The sequence below is a fragment of the Mytilus trossulus genome, chromosome 10, assembly GCF_036588685.1.
Source record: "Mytilus trossulus isolate FHL-02 chromosome 10, PNRI_Mtr1.1.1.hap1, whole genome shotgun sequence".
Classification (NCBI taxonomy): Eukaryota; Metazoa; Mollusca; class Bivalvia; order Mytilida; family Mytilidae; genus Mytilus; species Mytilus trossulus.
Window position 1 is genome coordinate 77,022,691 of NC_086382.1, and position 21,732 is coordinate 77,044,422.

Genomic DNA, 21,732 nt, shown 5'->3' on the forward strand with positions numbered 1-21,732 from the left:
CGACGGTGTTCCTTCGTCACTCTGAATTCGTCTCAAGATGCTGTAAAAAATAGTTTACATTAATCACAGTTTATGCTCTGTGAGATGTATATGCATATACGTATTTTATGTTCATTTGTGTTGTACATCATTTACTATCCTGTCGGTCGATCAGGGTATCTATTTTGAAGGGTCAATCTGATCATCGAACGTGCTCTAGACGATCGGCAATGTGCGCAAACAATTCCCAAGGCTCACAGCTACAAGAAGTGGGGAATGAGGGCTTCAAAATATTGCCCGTCCGGGAACCTAGACTTTAAAAAAAATTTCATTGGTGTCAGGCGAATGGGACCCAAGCATGAATTTTGGGTTTGGGACATCTGAAGATATTGGGTTCGGGACATCTGAAGATATTGGGTTTGGGACATCTGAGGATATTGGGTTTGGGACATCTGAAGATATTGGGTTTGGGACATCTGAAAAAAATATCTATCTTAGGAAGAAACGACAAAGTAAGGTTGAAAAATAGTCGCCTGCCTTTGTAGACAAGTTTCGTTATGTTTTATTCGATAGTTACCGGAAGAAACAAATGTTTCGCAACATTAAGTGCCCTTAACGGGAAAAAATGCAGAAATGTCTAAGTAGGCCACTTTAACCGCCAAAACTAGACGTACAATCGGTGCAATACCTATTTTGTTTGAAAGCCCGAAGAGATTGGTACGGGTCCATGCGGATTTAATTTTGCTGGGCTGCCTTTAAAAATAACACAGTACATGAAATTGAATGTGCCCTGGGTACATGTGTTAACCATGTCAGCAAAGGGAAATTGTTTTTCTACGGCCATACGGTTATTTGTCCCCAGTAAAAGCTGAACTTGACTCTTGCACGTCTGTTGTCGTGCTAGGTAGTTCCTAGTATCCAGGGCAATAAGAGATTGGTACGGGTCCATGCGAGTAAAAATTTGCTGGTATGACTGGACAAATAACAATGGCATTCTATGAACCGACGGTATGCAAGTTAAGATAATTAGAGTATCTACATTGAATGGTCAATCTGCTCGTCGAACGTTTATCGACAATAAGTGGAAACTATTTCCAAGGCTCACAGCTACAAGACGTTGGAATGGGGGCTACGCAATAACTGAGATTGTCCTAATCATATTTCTGTTAGTTCCAGAGACTAGATCTACACGACTACAGGACTAGGGGGTCTTAAAGTTTACGAACTAGTATGCAGAACAAACTTATATCAGAAGTCATTTCTACCAGACGACCTTCGTTTAAATCAATCAAAACCGGGTTTTCAGACATATCTTTTTTCAAAATATTAATAAAATACCTTTGAATTTTCAGTTAGGCTGTAGAAGAAAACAGATCTGTTAAGACCAAAAAATTATCTTATCGAAAACGCATTCTGTTTCTGTGGTCAAGTAGAAACTACCTCTCATTACTTCATCAATTTAAAAATATAATGAAATTCGAAGGGATACTATCGGGACGGTCTCTTGTTCTAATCTTAGGATTGTCTTATAAGGGACAGATTAAGGGCTGACGAGGACAATATGCAAATGTCTCATACAGTTTCAGAATACATAAATAAAACAAAATGTTTTGAAAACTGATCTTGTATATATATATATAATTACGATGTTAAATCTGGTGGATTGGCAGGCGTAATTGACTATAATCGGACATGTGTGTTGGTTCCCGGGACTGTGTTGTGTATTTTTGTATATATTTATTCAATTTATCGAATGCTACCTTAATCTGAATATACAGATGACACGAAATATTGTTTGCTCAATAGATGGCACTTTTTTTTTTTAGAAAAAATGGATTTATAAAAGTTTTTCCAAACTTGTTTCCGACTCCGTAATTTAAATTTTATGCAACATTGTAATATTTTCGAATGTAATTTTTCATTAATAAATACTGTTTGCAATTATAAGGGTTTTTTGTAATATGTATATTTGTAATTGTTGTAATTGTAGTCCCTGTTCGGTCCCGTCATTACATACTCAAAATGCCATTAATTTGCAAAAGTACAACATAACGACGGGATGTAAAAGTACATAACCAAATACGGGATGTATAAGTACAAAACCACGTCATATATATGGAACAAAGAAACATTAAAAGGCATTTAGACAAAGCACACAGCAAAAGAACAAAAGTGAATGACAAGAAACAAACAAGTTTTACAATAGCACAATAAATAGATATATAAGAACCGCCACGTGCATTCAAGAAATTCACACATGTCTTTGTTTGGTTTTTTAATGATCATGGCATTATACCTGTACCAAGTCAGGAATTTGCCAGTTGTTATCCATTCGTTTGATGTGTTTATGAGCTTTTAATTTTGCCATTTGATTTGGGACTTTCTGTTTTGAATCTTCCTCAGCGTTCAGTATATTCTTTTTTATGTTACTTGGTTACACATTTTTAATTTTTTTAAATACTAAGGCTTTTCTACCTCAGGCATTGTTTACCTTAGCTGTATTTGGCAAAACTTTTAAGAATTTTGGTCCTCAATGCTCTTCGTACTTTATTTAGCCTTTTCAACTTTTTAGGATTCGAGCGTTACTGACGAGTCTTTTGTAGACGAAACGCGCGTCTGGCGTATATACTAAATTTAGTCCTGGTATCTATGATGAGTTTATTAGTTGTTGCAATGTAATCATAATATTGAATTTACCGTGCGAGGGAATATTCGTGACTGGTTATGAGTATAATAACGAATGTATTCAATAAGCAGGACTTATTACCCATCAAGAAGTAAACATGTTCAATACATTAACTTACCTAAAATTGAAAAAAGTATCGAATATCACTATAATATACTAGAACGTTTGGCGCTATCATTTACAATATCGGAAGGCATACTTTGAACTAGGTTGGTCCCCTCCGTAAAACATTCAGTATGCCTTCGGAATATACAAATATTAACGGTCGGTATGAGCTAATGATGGCCTTGAACTTGAACGTTTCGGTTCCCGGTTTGACGACGTCCACACACGGTACCAGTTGAAATTGCGTTAAACGTCAGACTGAAGTAATTTCTTGATCAGTTCGTGGAAACATCACAAACTCATGAAGTCTTGATTTTATAACAGGGGGAAACATAATTATATTGAAGCAAATGCTTTTTATCGGGCATCGGCAAAATAGCAAATATGATATTTGACCATCTCTGATTAATATAACTGAGCTAATTCTTTAGAAATCTATTTACATGTTAAATCAATCATCCTTAATCAGAACGATAGTTGTATGTGTGAGTGTATGCGAGTGGGAGAGAAAGGCTTTTTTTATTTTTACTTTATGTGATTACATGCTTGTTATGAGCCCTATGATTAGGAAATAAAATATCTTTATATTTATCTTTTATCTATTGCATCATTATAAATTTGAGAAAAATATATATATATATACAATATGACATAGACAATCGCATAGCTCCAAAAAATATTGCTTTTGAAATAATAGCTAGTTATTTGAATTGCATACCATATCTTTAAATAAAATAGGTTTCAACTTGGCTTCCCCTTACCAGGGATTTGCTATTCTAACGGGACTTCGTTGTCTCTATTAGTTTTAATTAATTTTATTATTATCATGTAAACATAAAATGTCCCTCTGCTAACTTATATTCTTTTTTTCCAGCGCCGGCAAAATGACACTAAATTAATGGTGCCAGTAAAATAGCCCGGCATTTCTATAGAAATAAGTTATTTTTCCGGTTTGAACTAAGATATTTCACACAGTGCCGACAAAATAGTAACTGCCTTTTATTTAACAACAAAGAAATATAGATTACATGTCGACTGCTTTCCGCATTCAATAATTTCCGTGAAATTTACGAGCTTATCATAGATAGCCGATTGAGCGACGATATAATTTATAGGTAAAAAAATGAGGGGGTTAGGAGGGGTCCTGATCCCTAAACCCGGGCTTAAAAAGATGAAATCCCGAGGTCCCGAATTTAAATAAATTAAAACCTGACATCCCGAAATTCGCGAAAAAGAAATAAGGGGAAGCCAAGTTGAAACCTATTTTATTTAAAGATATGGTATGCAATTCAAATAACTAGCTATTATTTCAAAAGCAATATTTTTTGGAGCTATGCGATTGTCTATGTCATATTGTATATATATATATATTTTTCTCAAATTTATAATGATGCAATAGATAAAAGATAAATATAAAGATATTTTATTTCCTAATCATAGGGCTCATAACAAGCATGTAATCACATAAAGTAAAAATAAAAAAAGCCTTTCTCTCCCACTCGCATACACTCACACATACAACTATCGTTCTGATTAAGGATGATTGATTTAACATGTAAATAGATTTCTAAAGAATTAGCTCAGTTATATTAATCAGAGATGGTCAAATATCATATTTGCTATTTTGCCGATGCCCGATAAAAAGCATTTGCTTCAATATAATTATGTTTCCCCCTGTTATAAAATCAAGACTTCATGAGTTTGTGATGTTTCCACGAACTGATCAAGAAATTACTTCAGTCTGACGTTTAACGCAATTTCAACTGGTACCGTGTGTGGACGTCGTCAAACCGGGAACCGAAACGTTCAAGTTCAAGGCCATCATTAGCTCATACCGACCGTTAATATTTGTATATTCCGAAGGCATACTGAATGTTTTACGGAGGGGACCAACCTAGTTCAAAGTATGCCTTCCGATATTGTAAATGATAGCGCCAAACGTTCTAGTATATTATAGTGATATTCGATACTTTTTTCAATTTTAGGTAAGTTAATGTATTGAACATGTTTACTTCTTGATGGGTAATAAGTCCTGCTTATTGAATACATTCGTTATTATACTCATAACCAGTCACGAATATTCCCTCGCACGGTAAATTCAATATTATGATTACATTGCAACAACTAATAAACTCATCATAGATACCAGGACTAAATTTAGTATATACGCCAGACGCGCGTTTCGTCTACAAAAGACTCGTCAGTAACGCTCGAATCCTAAAAAGTTGAAAAGGCTAAATAAAGTACGAAGAGCATTGAGGACCAAAATTCTTAAAAGTTTTGCCAAATACAGCTAAGGTAAACAATGCCTGAGGTAGAAAAGCCTTAGTATTTAAAAAAATTAAAAATGTGTAACCAAGTAACATAAAAAAGAATATACTGAACGCTGAGGAAGATTCAAAACAGAAAGTCCCAAATCAAATGGCAAAATTAAAAGCTCATAAACACATCAAACGAATGGATAACAACTGGCAAATTCCTGACTTGGTACAGGTATAATGCCATGATCATTAAAAAACCAAACAAAGACATGTGTGAATTTCTTGAATGCACGTGGCGGTTCTTATATATCTATTTATTGTGCTATTGTAAAACTTGTTTGTTTCTTGTCATTCACTTTTGTTCTTTTGCTGTGTGCTTTGTCTAAATGCCTTTTAATGTTTCTTTGTTCCATATATATGACGTGGTTTTGTACTTATACATCCCGTATTTGGTTATGTACTTTTACATCCCGTCGTTATGTTGTACTTTTGCAAATTAATGGCATTTTGAGTATGTAATGACGGGACCGAACAGGGACTACAATTACAACAATTACAAATATACATATTACAAAAAACCCTTATAATTGCAAACAGTATTTATTAATGAAAAATTACATTCGAAAATATTACAATGTTGCATAAAATTTAAATTACGGAGTCGGAAACAAGTTTGGAAAAACTTTTATAAATCCATTTTTTCTAAAAAAAAAAAGTGCCATCTATTGAGCAAACAATATTTCGTGTCATCTGTATATTCAGATTAAGGTAGCATTCGATAAATTGAATAAATATATACAAAAATACACAACACAGTCCCGGGAACCAACACACATGTCCGATTATAGTCAATTACGCCTGCCAATCCACCAGATTTAAGAAAGAAAAGTATCGAACGAAAAGAAAGACAAAAGATTTAGACCAAATTCACGAAGATATGATACCTAAAAATTCCACCAAACTTCTGGAACAAGAAGTAAATTTAGATAAACCAGGCGGTGCTCAATTTTATTGTCTTCATTGTGCGTAAGTTTTATGAGTTTATATATATTTCTCAATCATAATATACATGAAGGGTGGTTACAGATCATAACAGAGACTTTGTGTTCTTGTAGCATTTGGATATCAATATGGCATGGATTTTTTTTTTCTCAGAGGGCAACCAGGGCGAGGGTTTTCTCTAAGGATTTCAAAAGACGAGAACATGGAAAAATCACATACTCTGCATGTGCAACAGTTCATAATCTTCAATAATGTGAAGCTGATATTGTATTAGTCCGAGATTACTCTGACGTCCAACGGCTGTTTTGCCAGACAAGCATGACAAGCTGGGACCATGGGATGTCAGAGCCCATATAAAAAAGTAGATATGTGTCCAAAATAGATGCGCTGCTTCATCACTTCTGGTGCCCACCAACTGTCTTGGAATCATATAAATAGTGTCAATTTGTTCGTTTTTCATTTATCTGAATTTAATGATATGTTTTAATGCTTATTACCACTAAAATTCAATTTTTGGCAGCTTCACTTTTAGAGTTCTTGAGTTATGTTCATTAAAGCGTTATATGCTAGCAAGGGCATTATCTTAGTTTTGAGACCACAACTATTTGGTAGTGCATTTCTTTTAGAACATAAATGAAAATGTAAAAAATCCCACCTGCGCTTCTCAATAAAAAATTTACAGTGTGCTGTACTACTTTTGAGACAAATTATATCAAAATATATAAAACTTCATCTGGGCTAACTCAAAATATATAAAACTTCATCTGTGCTAACTCAAAATATATAAAACTTCATCTGGGCTAACTCAAAATATATAAAACTTCATCTGCGCTAACTCAAAATATATAAAACTTCATCTGTGCTAACTCAAAATATATAAAACTTCATCTGCGTAACTCAAAATATATAAAACTTCATCTGTGCTAACTCAAAATATATAAAACTTCATCTGCACTAACTCAAAATATGGACAGTATCATGTTTAGGGGGTCTTGAAATCTTTTCACAGCTTCCGATGTTGTAATTTTTAACCTTTTTTAGCTGGACTAAATCACTACTTTCCTTGTAACATGTGTAAATTCTGGACCCCAATTTTTTAACGGTGTAATTTTAGCCCCCTACATGTACTTGCAATTTGAGGCATAAAACATGGAGAAATAAGTTTCTAAGGGGTATACAAAAAATTGGCAAGTTACCCACTGTCAACACTAGGCCTAAAAAAAAATGTTGTGTTTCCGGTCACCCGACCGACTGTGTTTCAGACCCCTGACTCAAAAGTTTTTAAAGCTGATGTGGGAAAACAAATATTTTTTATACCTACCGACCGTTTTTTCTGAAAGAAAATATAAAAAATCTAAGTCCCTCGATTATCGCCCCAAAAGAAAACAATTGACGTCTGTAATCCACATACAACATACTGAATTTTGATTTATTCTAATAATTATTTGTTTAGTGTCATGTGTTATTTTATTTTGTTTCTTTTAATAAAGATTATAAACACATTTTGTTTTAGTTTATTTGCATTTCGACTTTCCTTTACCTGGGATACGAAAATAAACTGTTCTAAAAATAGATTTGTTTCTATGACATAATATGTACACTGTACATTGCTATGCTTTGATTAAAATAAGCTTTTAAACAATACTTCACAGTTTATAATTATTTTAACAGTAAAACCTCGTTAGTTTCGTATATATATGCAAAGCAGTAATGGGGCCCTGTACAGGTTATTTGCTGGACACAAGTGTTGAAAGTGAGAAAATATAATAATTAAGAGTAAATACTCTTTTCATAAAATATCAAAAATAAATGATTCATGTATAAAATTCTTCAACTATATATAAATGCCCTATAATATTTAACATTAATACAGATCAGCCCAAGCCCAATTTCTAGAGTTTACATTGGTTATGTCATGATCAATAATGAGTAGGAGTTATTGTTTTTAAAATTAACCCCAAATGTTACAAATCTGACAATCCAAAACTTTTGGTCCTGAAATAGGGGAATTGGGTTTAAAAAGCTAATTTCCATGGGGAAGAGTTGCCCAATTTTTTTTAGGTTTGGACTAAGTTTTTTTTCAGGGGTATTTAAAAGGGGGTAAACTACTTTACAAGTTATCATATAATATATAAAATATAAAATACAAAAGAAAATGAATGGATATTGCTGATAAAAACTCACACAATAATCTAGAAAATTGTTAAATGGTCTTAAGCAATGAACAAAGTGCCCATGCCTTTAAACAAAACCGAGACCGCAATGAAGCATAATATTAAAAAAAAAAAATCCCTACCTACCGTCCCTTAAAAATTTCAAGGGGGTGATCGGAAACACAACATTATTTTTTTTAGGCCCTAGTACTAGGGACTATATTCGTGGACAACGAAAATCAAGGGACGACAATTGTGGTCTTGGACCATCTGTGTCCCTATGGAATTATGGACACACTCCCTATTTAACGTCATGTTTAAAATTTCTTCTTTGATGCCTTACAGGAAGGCGTCAAAGGTAAAAATTTAAAATAACCTATCTACATGATCTAGATGTCATACATGTAATTATTTGGACTATGGCAAGTCGATTAGCGAATATAGTTATCAAAGATACCAGGATTAAAATTTAATACCCCAGAAGCTCGAAAAGATGAACTTTTATTTCTATATTTAAAAAAATACTTTAGTCCTTAATCTCCTAAATGAGAGTTGTTTATATGGTGATACCTTCATGACAAATACAGTGAAAACTCTCACCAAATGACTTCAGCAGTTGGTGCATAACGTTAAAATATACACGTGACGATAATGCAGTGGATATCTAATTTTAAAGAAACGTTATCAGGGGATATCTAATATAAAAGACATTTTGTCAGTGCTTATTCAATATAAAAGATACACAATAAGTTTGGTTTAAATATGATTACTACTATTATAGGAACAACATTGTGTATATTTATTTTACAGAAAGTATTGCATAAATAACCAGGCTCTCACAGAACACTTCAGAAGTAAACCTCATAAGAGAAGGTAAGATTTGTTTTGTGTAATACAAAGCTAAACCCTATGATTAAAAGTATGAGCAACTTGGTGTAATATTTCTGGTCAAAACTAAACCTCATATTGAAAGATATCTTATAAAATCCTCTTCCAACATATACAAATGTACACTTCACACATAACATTAAAATTCTAATGTAATTATTTTGTATTAATGGTTTTGATTGTATGACAGTAAGTATAAAATTCTCTATCTCCTTGTCTGTAACCAAGTAAGCTGACATTTTGAATTGCAGAATGTATTGACATGTAATTTCTACACTAAAAAGCAAAACACCTCGCTGCCGCATGTTGGTCCTAGACCACAATTAATTCATAGTGCATTTCTTTTAGAAGATAAATGAAAATTAAAAAAATTTGTAAGGGTTCCGCGGAACCCAGTGTCTCGCCTTCTTTTGCTGTAAATCACAGGCTCAACAAAAAATTAGGAAAAAAATAAATAAAAAAATTCCTCTTGATACTATCTTTTGATTGTAAGAAGCTTCTGTCCAAGTTTGGTAAAAATCTAGGATAGTTAATGAATCTAATTAATGTTTGAAAACTTAAACTGCCGACTGTATGTAATGTTAACTGGAAGAAAATCTAAGTCCATTTAAAAGTAAAATACAGAAAAAATGGAGTTATCTTTTTACAATATTTACTTCTGGATACTATCTTATGGTCATAAATTAGCTTCTGTCCAAGTTTGGTACAAACCCAGGATAGTTTAAGAAAGTTATTAAAATTTTAAAAACTTTAACCACAGAGTGAAAGTAATGTTTCCCCGCAGAAAAACTAAGTCCATTTAAAAGTAAAATACGGAAAAAATGGATTTATTTTTTTACAAAATTTACTTCTGGATACTATCTTATGATCATAAACAAGCTTCTGTCAAAATTTGGTTCAGACCAAGGATAGTTTAAGAAAGTTATTAAAATTCTAAAAACTTTAACCACAGAGTGAATGTAATGTTTCCCCGCAGAAAAACTAAGTCCATTTATAAGTAAAATACGGAAAAAATGGAATTTTATTTTTACAAAATTTACTCCCGGATAGTATCTTATGATCATAAACAAGCTTCTGTCCAACTTTGGTAGAAATCCAGTATAGTTTAAGAAAGTTATTAAAATTTCAAAAACTTTAACCACAGAGTGAATATTTGTGGACGCCGCCGACGACGACGCCGACGGAAAGTAGGATCGCTTAGTCTCGCTTTTTCGACTAAAGTCAAAGGCTCGACAAAAATCCCACCTGCACTTTCTCAATAAAATTTTTACAGTGTGTTGTACTACTTTTGGGACAAATTATATCAAAATTATAGAAAACTTCATCAGCTCTAACTCAAAATATGGACAATTTTATGTTATATTCTGGACCCAAGTTTTGTAACAGTGTAATTTCACCACCCTTCTTGCAATTTGAGGCATTAAACATGAAGAAATAAATTTGGAAGGGGCATAAAAATTAATGACAAGTAACCCACAGTCAACACTTGGGACTATATTTGTGAACACCGGGACGACAATTGTGGTCTCGGACCTTTTGCACCTAAAAATCTTCTTTTTGTCAAATTTTATTACATTCTGAAGTGACCAAGAATCCAGAAAACGCCCAGTGTTTACATTTGACACAGGTAGCATACCTATAAAACTTCAAATACAATACAGTTATCTCTTAATAAAGAAAAGCGTAAAAAGAAGATGTGGTATGATTGCCAATGAGATATCTCTTCACAAGACCCCAAATGACACAGAAATTAACAACTATAGATCACATTTATGGCCTTCATTATACCACATAGTCAGCTATAAAAGACCCTTAAAAGACTAGTGTAAAACAATTTAAACGAGAGAAAAAACATGCCATATGTTGATCAGGTTTTGCATACCCTTCCTGAGCACCCATGGTTTTGAACTCAATCATGCGAAAATGGTCATCAATTTTGTCTACTAGCAACAATATTTGTGTTAAGTTGAAATATTTGGTGAAACTTATCTAATATAGGCATTACACAATCACATTTGGTATAAAATAGGGAAATGCACTGTATAGTATTATTATCTTTCAGGGTAAAAGCATTACAGGTTGAACCCTACACACAAGCGGAGGCAGACAGAGCTGCTGGTATGGGATCTTACAAAAAACCTAAGAAACTTCATGTAGAAACACAGTCTGTCAAAGAAGATATGGACACTGAACTTTGTGAGGAAGACAAAACATGACTGTCACATGATCAGAATAAATCACCTGTGATAATGTTTGTTTGTTGACTAAAAAATATAAAATGAACTAAAAAAGATAAAATGGACTAAAAAAGATCAAATATGTACTTGATGACTTGAGTACACAAAAGTAAAATGTTAAAACTCTAATGACTTTGATTTTGTTAATAATCATAATGCCATATCATCTAGGCAACGAAAGTTGCTGAAGGAAAGACATAGGTGAGGCTTTTCCAGTGGCAGCAATGATGGTGATGTGGACGCAGTCAACAAGTTTTCTGTTTAAGTCAGTTTAATAGGAACTTCTTGTGTTAGATAAATGATATGTTCTATAAAGTTGCTTTACTGTCAGTACATATCAGTTTGACAACTAATGGTCTTGTCTCCTAGGTCATGGTCTATTGATTTTAAATTGAATAGCAATTTTACCACTAAACTCTTCTATAGATATAAGTATTTGGTTTTGAAGTTTGGTTGTAACTTATTTCAAATTGGTAAGCACATCCTCATATTAATGGTAATGTTGTTTACTGTGTCAGGAAATTTAAAAAAGATCCTGGTAAACTTATTGATCCTTTAAATAAACTTATTCTGATGAATGGTTACCAATTCAACACTGTAGCAAGATCATTTAATATTGTTATACGACTGCAAAAATTAAAAAAATTTGGTTGTATATTGATATTATGGCGTCAGCACTGTCCGAAGACATATGGTTTCCTGATAATAACTTTAATATTAGTTAATAGAATTCAATCAAATTTCAACACAGTGTTTATATCCACAAAAGGAAGTTTGGGATTGATTTTCTGCGGTTATGATCCAAATGGTTTAGAAATAAAGGGCCTAAAAGTAAGCATTGATCTATTTTCAGGACAAAAAGTTGGGAATAAGTTTTTCAATTGCTCTGAAATTATACCACAATGTTCATACCATTAAGTAGAAGGTTTGGATTATTTTAAGGGTTATGGGGCAAACAGTCGAGGAATTGAGTCCCAAAAAGGGGCAAACAACAAGCATTTTTGTAGTTTATGGACAATAACTGTGTATAACTATATGGATCTCTATGACATTGTACCACACGACTCCATATAACGAAGGGAATTCAGTGGTTGTTGTTTGTTTATGTGTTACATATTTGTTTGTCTTTAATTTTTTTATATAAATAAGGCTGTTAGTTTTCTCATTTGAATGGTTTTACTTTGTTTTATTGGGGCCTTTTATAGCTGTCTTTTGTGGATAGTTGTCTCATGGGCAATCATACCACATCTTCTTTTTATATTGGATTCAGTTTGGGGTTAATATCCTTGAATGTATGGAATAAGGGGCCAAAAAGAAGATTTTTTTCTAGTTTACAGACACTCACTTTTGTTCAAGTGTATGGATCTCTCTGAAATTATACTACAAGGTTTCTTACTACAAAATGAAGATTGAAATTGAGTTTTGGGATTCTTACTTCAAGGGAGGGAGGTTTCAATCGGTAAGGGGCTCAAATAGGCATTTTTCGTGACATTGGACAGGCGCTCAAAGAATGTGGCGGGATTAAACATGTGAGCCATCTCCCTGACCTGGAACACTGATGTAACAGTACAATGTCCAACGTCACGAGTATGTAGTACAATGGTTATCATGTACTGCTACATCAGTGTTCCAGGTCAGGGAGAGGATTGAGGCCTCACATGTTTATTCCCGCCACATTATTTGAGCGCCTGTCCAATGTCACGAGTATGTAGTACAATGGTTATCATGTACTGTTACATCAGTGTTCCAGGTCAGGGAGATGGCTCACATGTTTAATCCCGCCACATTCTTTGAGCGCCTGTCCAACGTCACGAGTATGTAGTACAATGTTTATCATGTACTGTTACATCAGTGTTCCAGGTCAGGGAGATGGCTCACATGTTTAATCCCGCCACATTCTTTGAGCGCCTGTCCAACGTCACGAGTATGTAGTACAATGGTTATCATGTACTGTTACATCAGTGTTCCAGGTCAGGGAGATGGCTCACATGTTTAATCCCGCCACATTCTTTGAGCGCCTGTCCAACGTCACGAGTATGTTGTACAATGGTTATCATGTACTGTTACATCAGTGTTCCAGGTCATGGAGATGGCTCATATGTTTAATCCCGCCACATTCTTTGTGTGCCTGTCCAACGTCACGAGTATGTAGTACAATGGTTATCATGTACTGTTACATCAGTGTTCCAGGTCATGGAGAGGGCTCATATGTTTAATCCCGCCACATTCTTTGAGTGCCTGTCCAACGTCATGAGTATGTAGTACAATGGTTATCGTGTACTGTTACATCAGTGTTCCAGGTCAGGGAGAGGACTGAGGGCTCACATGTTTAATCCCGCCACATTCTTTGAGCGCCTGTCCAACGTCACGAGTATGTAGTACAATGGTTATCATGTACTGTTACATCAGTGTTCCAGGTCAGGGAGATGGCTCTTATGTTTAATCCCGCCACATTCTTTGAGCGCCTGTCCAACGTCACGAGTATGTAGTACAATGGTTATCATGTACTGTTACATCAGTGTTCCAGGTCAGGCAGAGGGATCATATGTTTAATCCCGCCACATTCTATGTGTTCCTGTCCAACGTCACGAGTATGTAGTACAATGGTTATCATGTACTGTTACATCAGTGTTCCAGGTCAGGGAGAAGACTGAGGGCTCACATGTTTAATCCCGCCACATTCTTTGAGCGCCTGTCCAACGTCACGAGTATGTAGTTCAATGGTTATCATGTACTGTTACATCAGTGTTCCAGGTCATGGAGATGGCTCATATGTTTAATCCCGCCACATTCTTTGTGTGCCTGTCCAACGTCACGAGTATGTAGTACAATGGTTATCATGTACTGTTACATCAGTGTTCCAGGTCAGGGAGATGGCTCACATGTTTAATCCCGCCACATTCTTTGAGCGCCTGTCCAACGTCACGAGTATGTTGTACAATGGTTATCATGTACTGTTACATCAGTGTTCCAGGTCAGGGAGAGGACTGAGGGCTCACATGTTTAATCCCGCCACATTCTTTGAGCGCCTGTCCAACGTCACGAGTATGTAGTACAATGGTTATCATGTACTGTTACATCAGTGTTCCAGGTCAGGGAGAGGGATCATATGTTTAATCCCGCCACATTCTATGTGTGCCTGTCCAACGTCACGAGTATGTAGTACAATGGTTATCATGTACTGTAACATCAGTGTTCCAGGTCAGGGAGAGGGCTGAGGGCTCACATGTTTAACCCCGCCACATTCTTTGTGTGCCTGTCCAACGTCACGAGTATGTAGTACAATGGTTATCATGTACTGTTACATCAGTGTTCCAGGTCAGGGAGAGGACTGAGGGCTCACATGTTTAATCCCGCCACATTCTTTGAGCGCCTGTCCAACGTCACGAGTATGTAGTACAATGGTTATCATGTACTGTTACATCAGTGTTCCAGGTCAGGGAGAGGACTGAGGGCTCACATGTTTAATCCCGCCACATTCTTTGAGCGCCTGTCCAACGTCACGAGTATGTAGTACAATGGTTATCATGTACTGTTACATCAGTGTTCCAGGTCAGGGAGATGGCTCACATGTTTAATCCCGCCACATTCTTTGAGCGCCTGTCCAACGTCACGAGTATGTAGTACAATGGTTATCATGTACTGTTACATCAGTGTTCCAGGTCAGGGAGAGGACTGAGGGCTCACATGTTTAATCCCGCCACATTATTTGAGCGCCTGTCCAACGTCACGAGTATGTAGTACAATGGTTATCATGTACTGCTACATCAGTGTTCCAGGTCAGGGAGAGGATTGAGGCCTCACATGTTTATTCCCGCCACATTATTTGAGCGCCTGTCCAATGTCACGAGTATGTAGTACAATGGTTATCATGTACTGTTACATCAGTGTTCCAGGTCAGGGAGATGGCTCACATGTTTAATCCCGCCACATTCTTTGAGCGCCTGTCCAACGTCACGAGTATGTAGTACAATGTTTATCATGTACTGTTACATCAGTGTTCCAGGTCAGGGAGATGGCTCACATGTTTAATCCCGCCACATTCTTTGAGCGCCTGTCCAACGTCACGAGTATGTAGTACAATGGTTATCATGTACTGTTACATCAGTGTTCCAGGTCAGGGAGATGGCTCACATGTTTAATCCCGCCACATTCTTTGAGCGCCTGTCCAACGTCACGAGTATGTTGTACAATGGTTATCATGTACTGTTACATCAGTGTTCCAGGTCATGGAGATGGCTCATATGTTTAATCCCGCCACATTCTTTGTGTGCCTGTCCAACGTCACGAGTATGTAGTACAATGGTTATCATGTACTGTTACATCAGTGTTCCAGGTCATGGAGAGGGCTCATATGTTTAATCCCGCCACATTCTTTGAGTGCCTGTCCAACGTCATGAGTATGTAGTACAATGGTTATCGTGTACTGTTACATCAGTGTTCCAGGTCAGGGAGAGGACTGAGGGCTCACATGTTTAATCCCGCCACATTCTTTGAGCGCCTGTCCAACGTCACGAGTATGTAGTACAATGGTTATCATGTACTGTTACATCAGTGTTCCAGGTCAGGGAGATGGCTCTTATGTTTAATCCCGCCACATTCTTTGAGCGCCTGTCCAACGTCACGAGTATGTAGTACAATGGTTATCATGTACTGTTACATCAGTGTTCCAGGTCAGGGAGAGGGATCATATGTTTAATCCCGCCACATTCTATGTGTGCCTGTCCAACGTCACGAGTATGTAGTACAATGGTTATCATGTACTGTTACATCAGTGTTCCAGGTCAGGGAGAAGACTGAGGGCTCACATGTTTAATCCCGCCACATTCTTTGAGCGCCTGTCCAACGTCACGAGTATGTAGTTCAATGGTTATCATGTACTGTTACATCAGTGTTCCAGGTCATGGAGATGGCTCATATGTTTAATCCCGCCACATTCTTTGTGTGCCTGTCCAACGTCACGAGTATGTAGTACAATGGTTATCATGTACTGTTACATCAGTGTTCCAGGTCAGGGAGATGGCTCACATGTTTAATCCCGCCACATTCTTTGAGCGCCTGTCCAACGTCACGAGTATGTTGTACAATGGTTATCATGTACTGTTACATCAGTGTTCCAGGTCATGGAGATGGCTCATATGTTTAATCCCGCCACATTCTTTGTGTGCCTGTCCAACGTCACGAGTATGTAGTACAATGGTTATCATGTACTGTTACATCAGTGTTCCAGGTCATGGAGAGGGCTCATATGTTTAATCCCGCCACATTCTTTGAGTGCCTGTCCAACGTCATGAGTATGTAGTACAATGGTTATCGTGTACTGTTACATCAGTGTTCCAGGTCAGGGAGAGGACTGAGGGCTCACATGTTTAATCCCGCCACATTCTTTGAGCGCCTGTCCAACGTCACGAGTATGTAGTACAATGGTTATCATGTACTGTTACATCAGTGTTCCAGGTCAGGGAGAGGGATCATATGTTTAATCCCGCCACATTCTATGTGTGCCTGTCCAACGTCACGAGTATGTAGTACAATGGTTATCATGTACTGTTACATCAGTGTTCCAGGTCAGGGAGATGGCTCATATGTTTAATCCCGCCACATTCTTTGAGCGCCTGTCCAACGTCACGAGTATGAAGTACAATGGTTATCATGTACTGTTACATCAGTGTTCCAGGTCAGGGAGAGGACTAAGGGCTCACATGTTTAATCCCGCCACATTCTTTGAGCGCCTATCCAACGTCACGAGTATGTAGTACAATGGTTATCATGTACTGTTACATCAGTGTTCCAGGTCAGGGAGATGGCTCATATGTTTAATCCCGCCACATTCTTTGTGTGCCTGTCCAACTTCACGAGTATGTAGTACAATGGTTATCGTGTAATGTTACATCAGTGTTCCAGGTCAGGGAGAGGACTGAGGGCTCACATGTTCAATCCCGCCACATTCTTTGTGTGCCTGTCCAACGTCACGAGTATGTAGTACAATGGTTATCATGTACTGTTACATCAGTGTTCCAGGTCAGGGAGAGGGATCATATGTTTAATCCCGCCACATTCTATGTGTGCCTGTCCAACGTCACGAGTATGTAGTACAATGGTTATCATGTACTGTAACATCAGTGTTCCAGGTCAGGGAGAGGGCTGAGGGCTCACATGTTTAACCCCGCCACATTCTTTGTGTGCCTGTCCAACGTCACGAGTATGTAGTACAATGGTTATCATGTACTGTTACATCAGTGTTCCAGGTCAGGAAGAGGACTGAGGGCTCATATGTTTAATCCCGCCACATTCTTTGTGTGTCTCTCCAACGTCACGAGTATGTAGTACAATGGTTATCATGTACTGTTACATCAGTGTTCCAGGTCAGGGAGAGGACTGAGGGCTCACATGTTTAATCCCGCCACATTCTTTGAGCGCCTGTCCAACGTCACGAGTATGTAGTACAATGGTTATCATGTACTGTTACATCAGTGTTCCAGGTCAGGGAGAGGACTGAGGGCTCACATGTTTAATCCCGCCACATTCTTTGAGCGCCTGTCCAACGTCACGAGTATGTAGTACAATGGTTATCATGTACTGTTACATCAGTGTTCCAGGTCAGGGAGATGGCTCACATGTTTAATCCCGCCACATTCTTTGAGCGCCTGTCCAACGTCACGAGTATGTAGTACAATGGTTATCATGTACTGTTACATCAGTGTTCCAGGTCAGGGAGAGGACTGAGGGCTCACATGTTTAATCCCGCCACATTCTTTGAGCGCCTGTCCAACGTCACGAGTATGTAGTACAATGGTTATCATGTACTGCTACATCAGTGTTCCAGGTCAGTGAGAGGATTGAGGCCTCACATGTTTATTCCCGCCACATTATTTGAGCGCCTGTCCAATGTCACGAGTATGTAGTACAATGGTTATCATGTACTGTTACATCAGTGTTCCAGGTCAGGGAGATGGCTCACATGTTTAATCCCGCCACATTCTTTGAGCGCCTGTCCAACGTCACGAGTATGTAGTACAATGGTTATCATGTACTGTTACATCAGTGTTCCAGGTCAGGGAGATGGCTCACATGTTTAATCCCGCCACATTCTTTGAGCGCCTGTCCAACGTCACGAGTATGTAGTACAATGGTTATCATGTACTGTTACATCAGTGTTCCAGGTCAGGGAGATGGCTCACATGTTTAATCCCGCCACATTCTTTGAGCGCCTGTCCAACGTCACGAGTATGTTGTACAATGGTTATCATGTACTGTTACATCAGTGTTCCAGGTCATGGAGATGGCTCATATGTTTAATCCCGCCACATTCTTTGTGTGCCTGTCCAACGTCACGAGTATGTAGTACAATGGTTATCATGTACTGTTACATCAGTGTTCCAGGTCATGGAGAGGGCTCATATGTTTAATCCCGCCACATTCTTTGAGTGCCTGTCCAACGTCATGAGTATGTAGTACAATGGTTATCGTGTACTGTTACATCAGTGTTCCAGGTCAGGGAGAGGACTGAGGGCTCACATGTTTAATCCCGCCACATTCTTTGAGCGCCTGTCCAACGTCACGAGTATGTAGTACAATGGTTATCATGTACTGTTACATCAGTGTTCCAGGTCAGGGAGAGGGATCATATGTTTAATCCCGCCACATTCTATGTGTGCCTGTCCAACGTCACGAGTATGTAGTACAATGGTTATCATGTACTGTTACATCAGTGTTCCAGGTCAGGGAGATGGCTCATATGTTTAATCCCGCCACATTCTTTGAGCGCCTGTCCAACGTCACGAGTGTATGAAGTACAATGGTTATCATGTACTGTTACATCAGTGTTCCAGGTCAGGGAGAGGACTGAGGGCTCACATGTTTAATCCCGCCACATTCTTTGAGCGCCTGTCCAACGTCACGAGTATGTAGTACAATGGTTATCATGTACTGTTACATCAGTGTTCCAGGTCAGGGAGAGGACTGAGGGCTCACATGTTTAATCCCGCCACATTCTTTGAGCGCCTGTCCAACGTCACGAGTATGTAGTACAATGGTTATCATGTACTGTTACATCAGTGTTCCAGGTCAGGGAGATGGCTCTTATGTTTAATCCCGCCACATTCTTTGAGCGCCTGTCCAACGTCACGAGTATGTAGTACAATGGTTATCATGTACTGTTACATCAGTGTTCCAGGTCAGGGAGAGGACTGAGGGCTCACATGTTTAATCCCGCCACATTCTTTGAGCGCCTGTCCAACGTCACGAGTATGTAGTACAATGGTTATCATGTACTGCTACATCAGTGTTCCAGGTCAGGGAGAGGATTGAGGCCTCACATGTTTATTCCCGCCACATTATTTGAGCGCCTGTCCAATGTCACGAGTATGTAGTACAATGGTTATCATGTACTGTTACATCAGTGTTCCAGGTCAGGGAGATGGCTCACATGTTTAATCCCGCCACATTCTTTGAGCGCCTGTCCAACGTCACGAGTATGTAGTACAATGGTTATCATGTACTGTTACATCAGTGTTCCAGGTCAGGGAGATGGCTCACATGTTTAATCCCGCCACATTCTTTGAGCGCCTGTCCAACGTCACGAGTATGTAGTACAATGGTTATCATGTACTGTTACATCAGTGTTCCAGGTCAGGGAGATGGCTCACATGTTTAATCCCGCCACATTCTTTGAGCGCCTGTCCAACGTCACGAGTATGTAGTACAATGGTTATCATGTACTGTTACATCAGTGTTCCAGGTCATGGAGATGGCTCATATGTTTAATCCCGCCACATTCTTTGTGTGCCTGTCCAACGTCACGAGTATGTAGTACAATGGTTATCATGTACTGTTACATCAGTGTTCCAGGTCATGGAGAGGGCTCATATGTTTAATCCCGCCACATTCTTTGAGTGCCTGTCCAACGTCATGAGTATGTAGTACAATGGTTATCGTGTACTGTTACATCAGTGTTCCAGGTCAGGGAGAGGACTGAGGGCTCACATGTTTAATCCCGCCACATTCTTTGTGTGCCTGTCCAACGTCACGAGTATGTAGTACAATGGTTATCATGTACTGTTACATCAGTGTTCCAGGTCAGGGAGAGGGATCATATGTTTAATCCCGCCACATTCTATGTGTGCCTGTCCAACGTCACGAGTATGTAGTACAATGGTTATCATGTACTGTTACATCAGTGTTCCAGGTCAGGGAGATGGCTCATATGTTTAATCCCGCCACATTCTTTGTGTGCCTGTCCAACGTCACGAGTATGTAGTACAATGGTTATCGTGTAATGTTATATCAGTGTTCCAGGTCAGGGAGAGGACTGAGGGCTCACATGTTCAATCCCGCCACATTCTTTGTGTGCCTGTCCAACGTCACGAGTATGTAGTACAATGGTTATCATGTACTGTTACATCAGTGTTCCAGGTCAGGGAGAGGACTGAGGGATCATATGTTTAATCCCGCCACATTCTATGTGTGCCTGTCCAACGTCACGAGTATGTAGTACAATGGTTATCATGTACTGTAACATCAGTGTTCCAGGTCAGGGAGAGGGCTGAGGGCTCACATGTTTAACCCCGCCACATTCTTTGTGTGCCTGTCCAACGTCACGAGTATGTAGTACAATGGTTATCATGTACTGTTACATCAGTGTTCCAGGTCAGGGAGATGGCTCACATGTTTAATCCCGCCACATTCTTTGAGCGCCTGTCCAACGTCACGAGTATGTAGTACAATGGTTATCATGTACTGTTACATCAGTGTTCCAGGTCATGGAGATGGCTCATATGTTTAATCCCGCCACATTCTTTGTGTGCCTGTCCAACGTCACGAGTATGTAGTACAATGGTTATCATGTACTGTTACATCAGTGTTCCAGGTCATGGAGAGGGCTCATATGTTTAATCCCGCCACATTCTATGTGTGCCTGTCCAACGTCACGAGTATGTAGTACAATGGTTATCATGTACTGTTACATCAGTGTTCCAGGTCAGGGAGATGGCTCATATGTTTAATCCCGCCACATTCTTTGTGTGCCTGTCCAACTTCACGAGTATGTAGTACAATGGTTATCGTGTAATGTTACATCAGTGTTCCAGGTCAGGGAGAGGACTGAGGGCTCACATGTTCAATCCCGCCACATTCTTTGTGTGCCTGTCCAACGTCACGAGTATGTAGAACAATGGTTATCATGTACTGTTACATCAGTGTTCCAGGTCAGGGAGAGGGATCATATGTTTAATCCCGCCACATTCTTTGTGTGCCTGTCCAACTTCACGAGTATGTAGTACAATGGTTATCGTGTAATGTTACATCAGTGTTCCAGGTCAGGGAGAGGACTGAGGGCTCACATGTTCAATCCCGCCACATTCTTTGTGTGCCTGTCCAACGTCATGAGTATGTAGTACAATGGTTATCGTGTACTGTTACAT

General features: G+C 38.3%; 1 protein-coding gene across 1 annotated transcript; it reads left to right on the plus strand.

Moving 5' to 3' along the window:
* The first annotated feature begins 337 nt into the window (after positions 1-337).
* Positions 338-11,440, plus strand: LOC134688196 (zinc finger protein 593-like). The gene is made up of 4 exons (XM_063548668.1): positions 338-491; positions 5,880-6,057; positions 8,997-9,059; positions 11,137-11,440. The coding sequence occupies exons 1-4, from the start codon at positions 338-340 to the stop codon at positions 11,288-11,290; spliced, it is 549 nt and encodes a 182-aa protein (XP_063404738.1). The 3' UTR covers positions 11,291-11,440.
* The last annotated feature ends 10,292 nt before the right edge of the window (positions 11,441-21,732 follow it).

Coding starts and splice junctions, on each gene's coding strand:
- LOC134688196 (XM_063548668.1), top strand. CDS start 338: ATGAATTTTGGGTTTGGGACATCTGAAGATATTGGGTTCGGGACATCT. Junction 6,058..8,996: donor TTTTATTGTCTTCATTGTGC/GTAAGTTTTATG, acceptor TTTATTTTACAG/AAAGTATTGCATAAATAACC. Junction 9,060..11,136: donor AGTAAACCTCATAAGAGAAG/GTAAGATTTGTT, acceptor ATTATCTTTCAG/GGTAAAAGCATTACAGGTTG.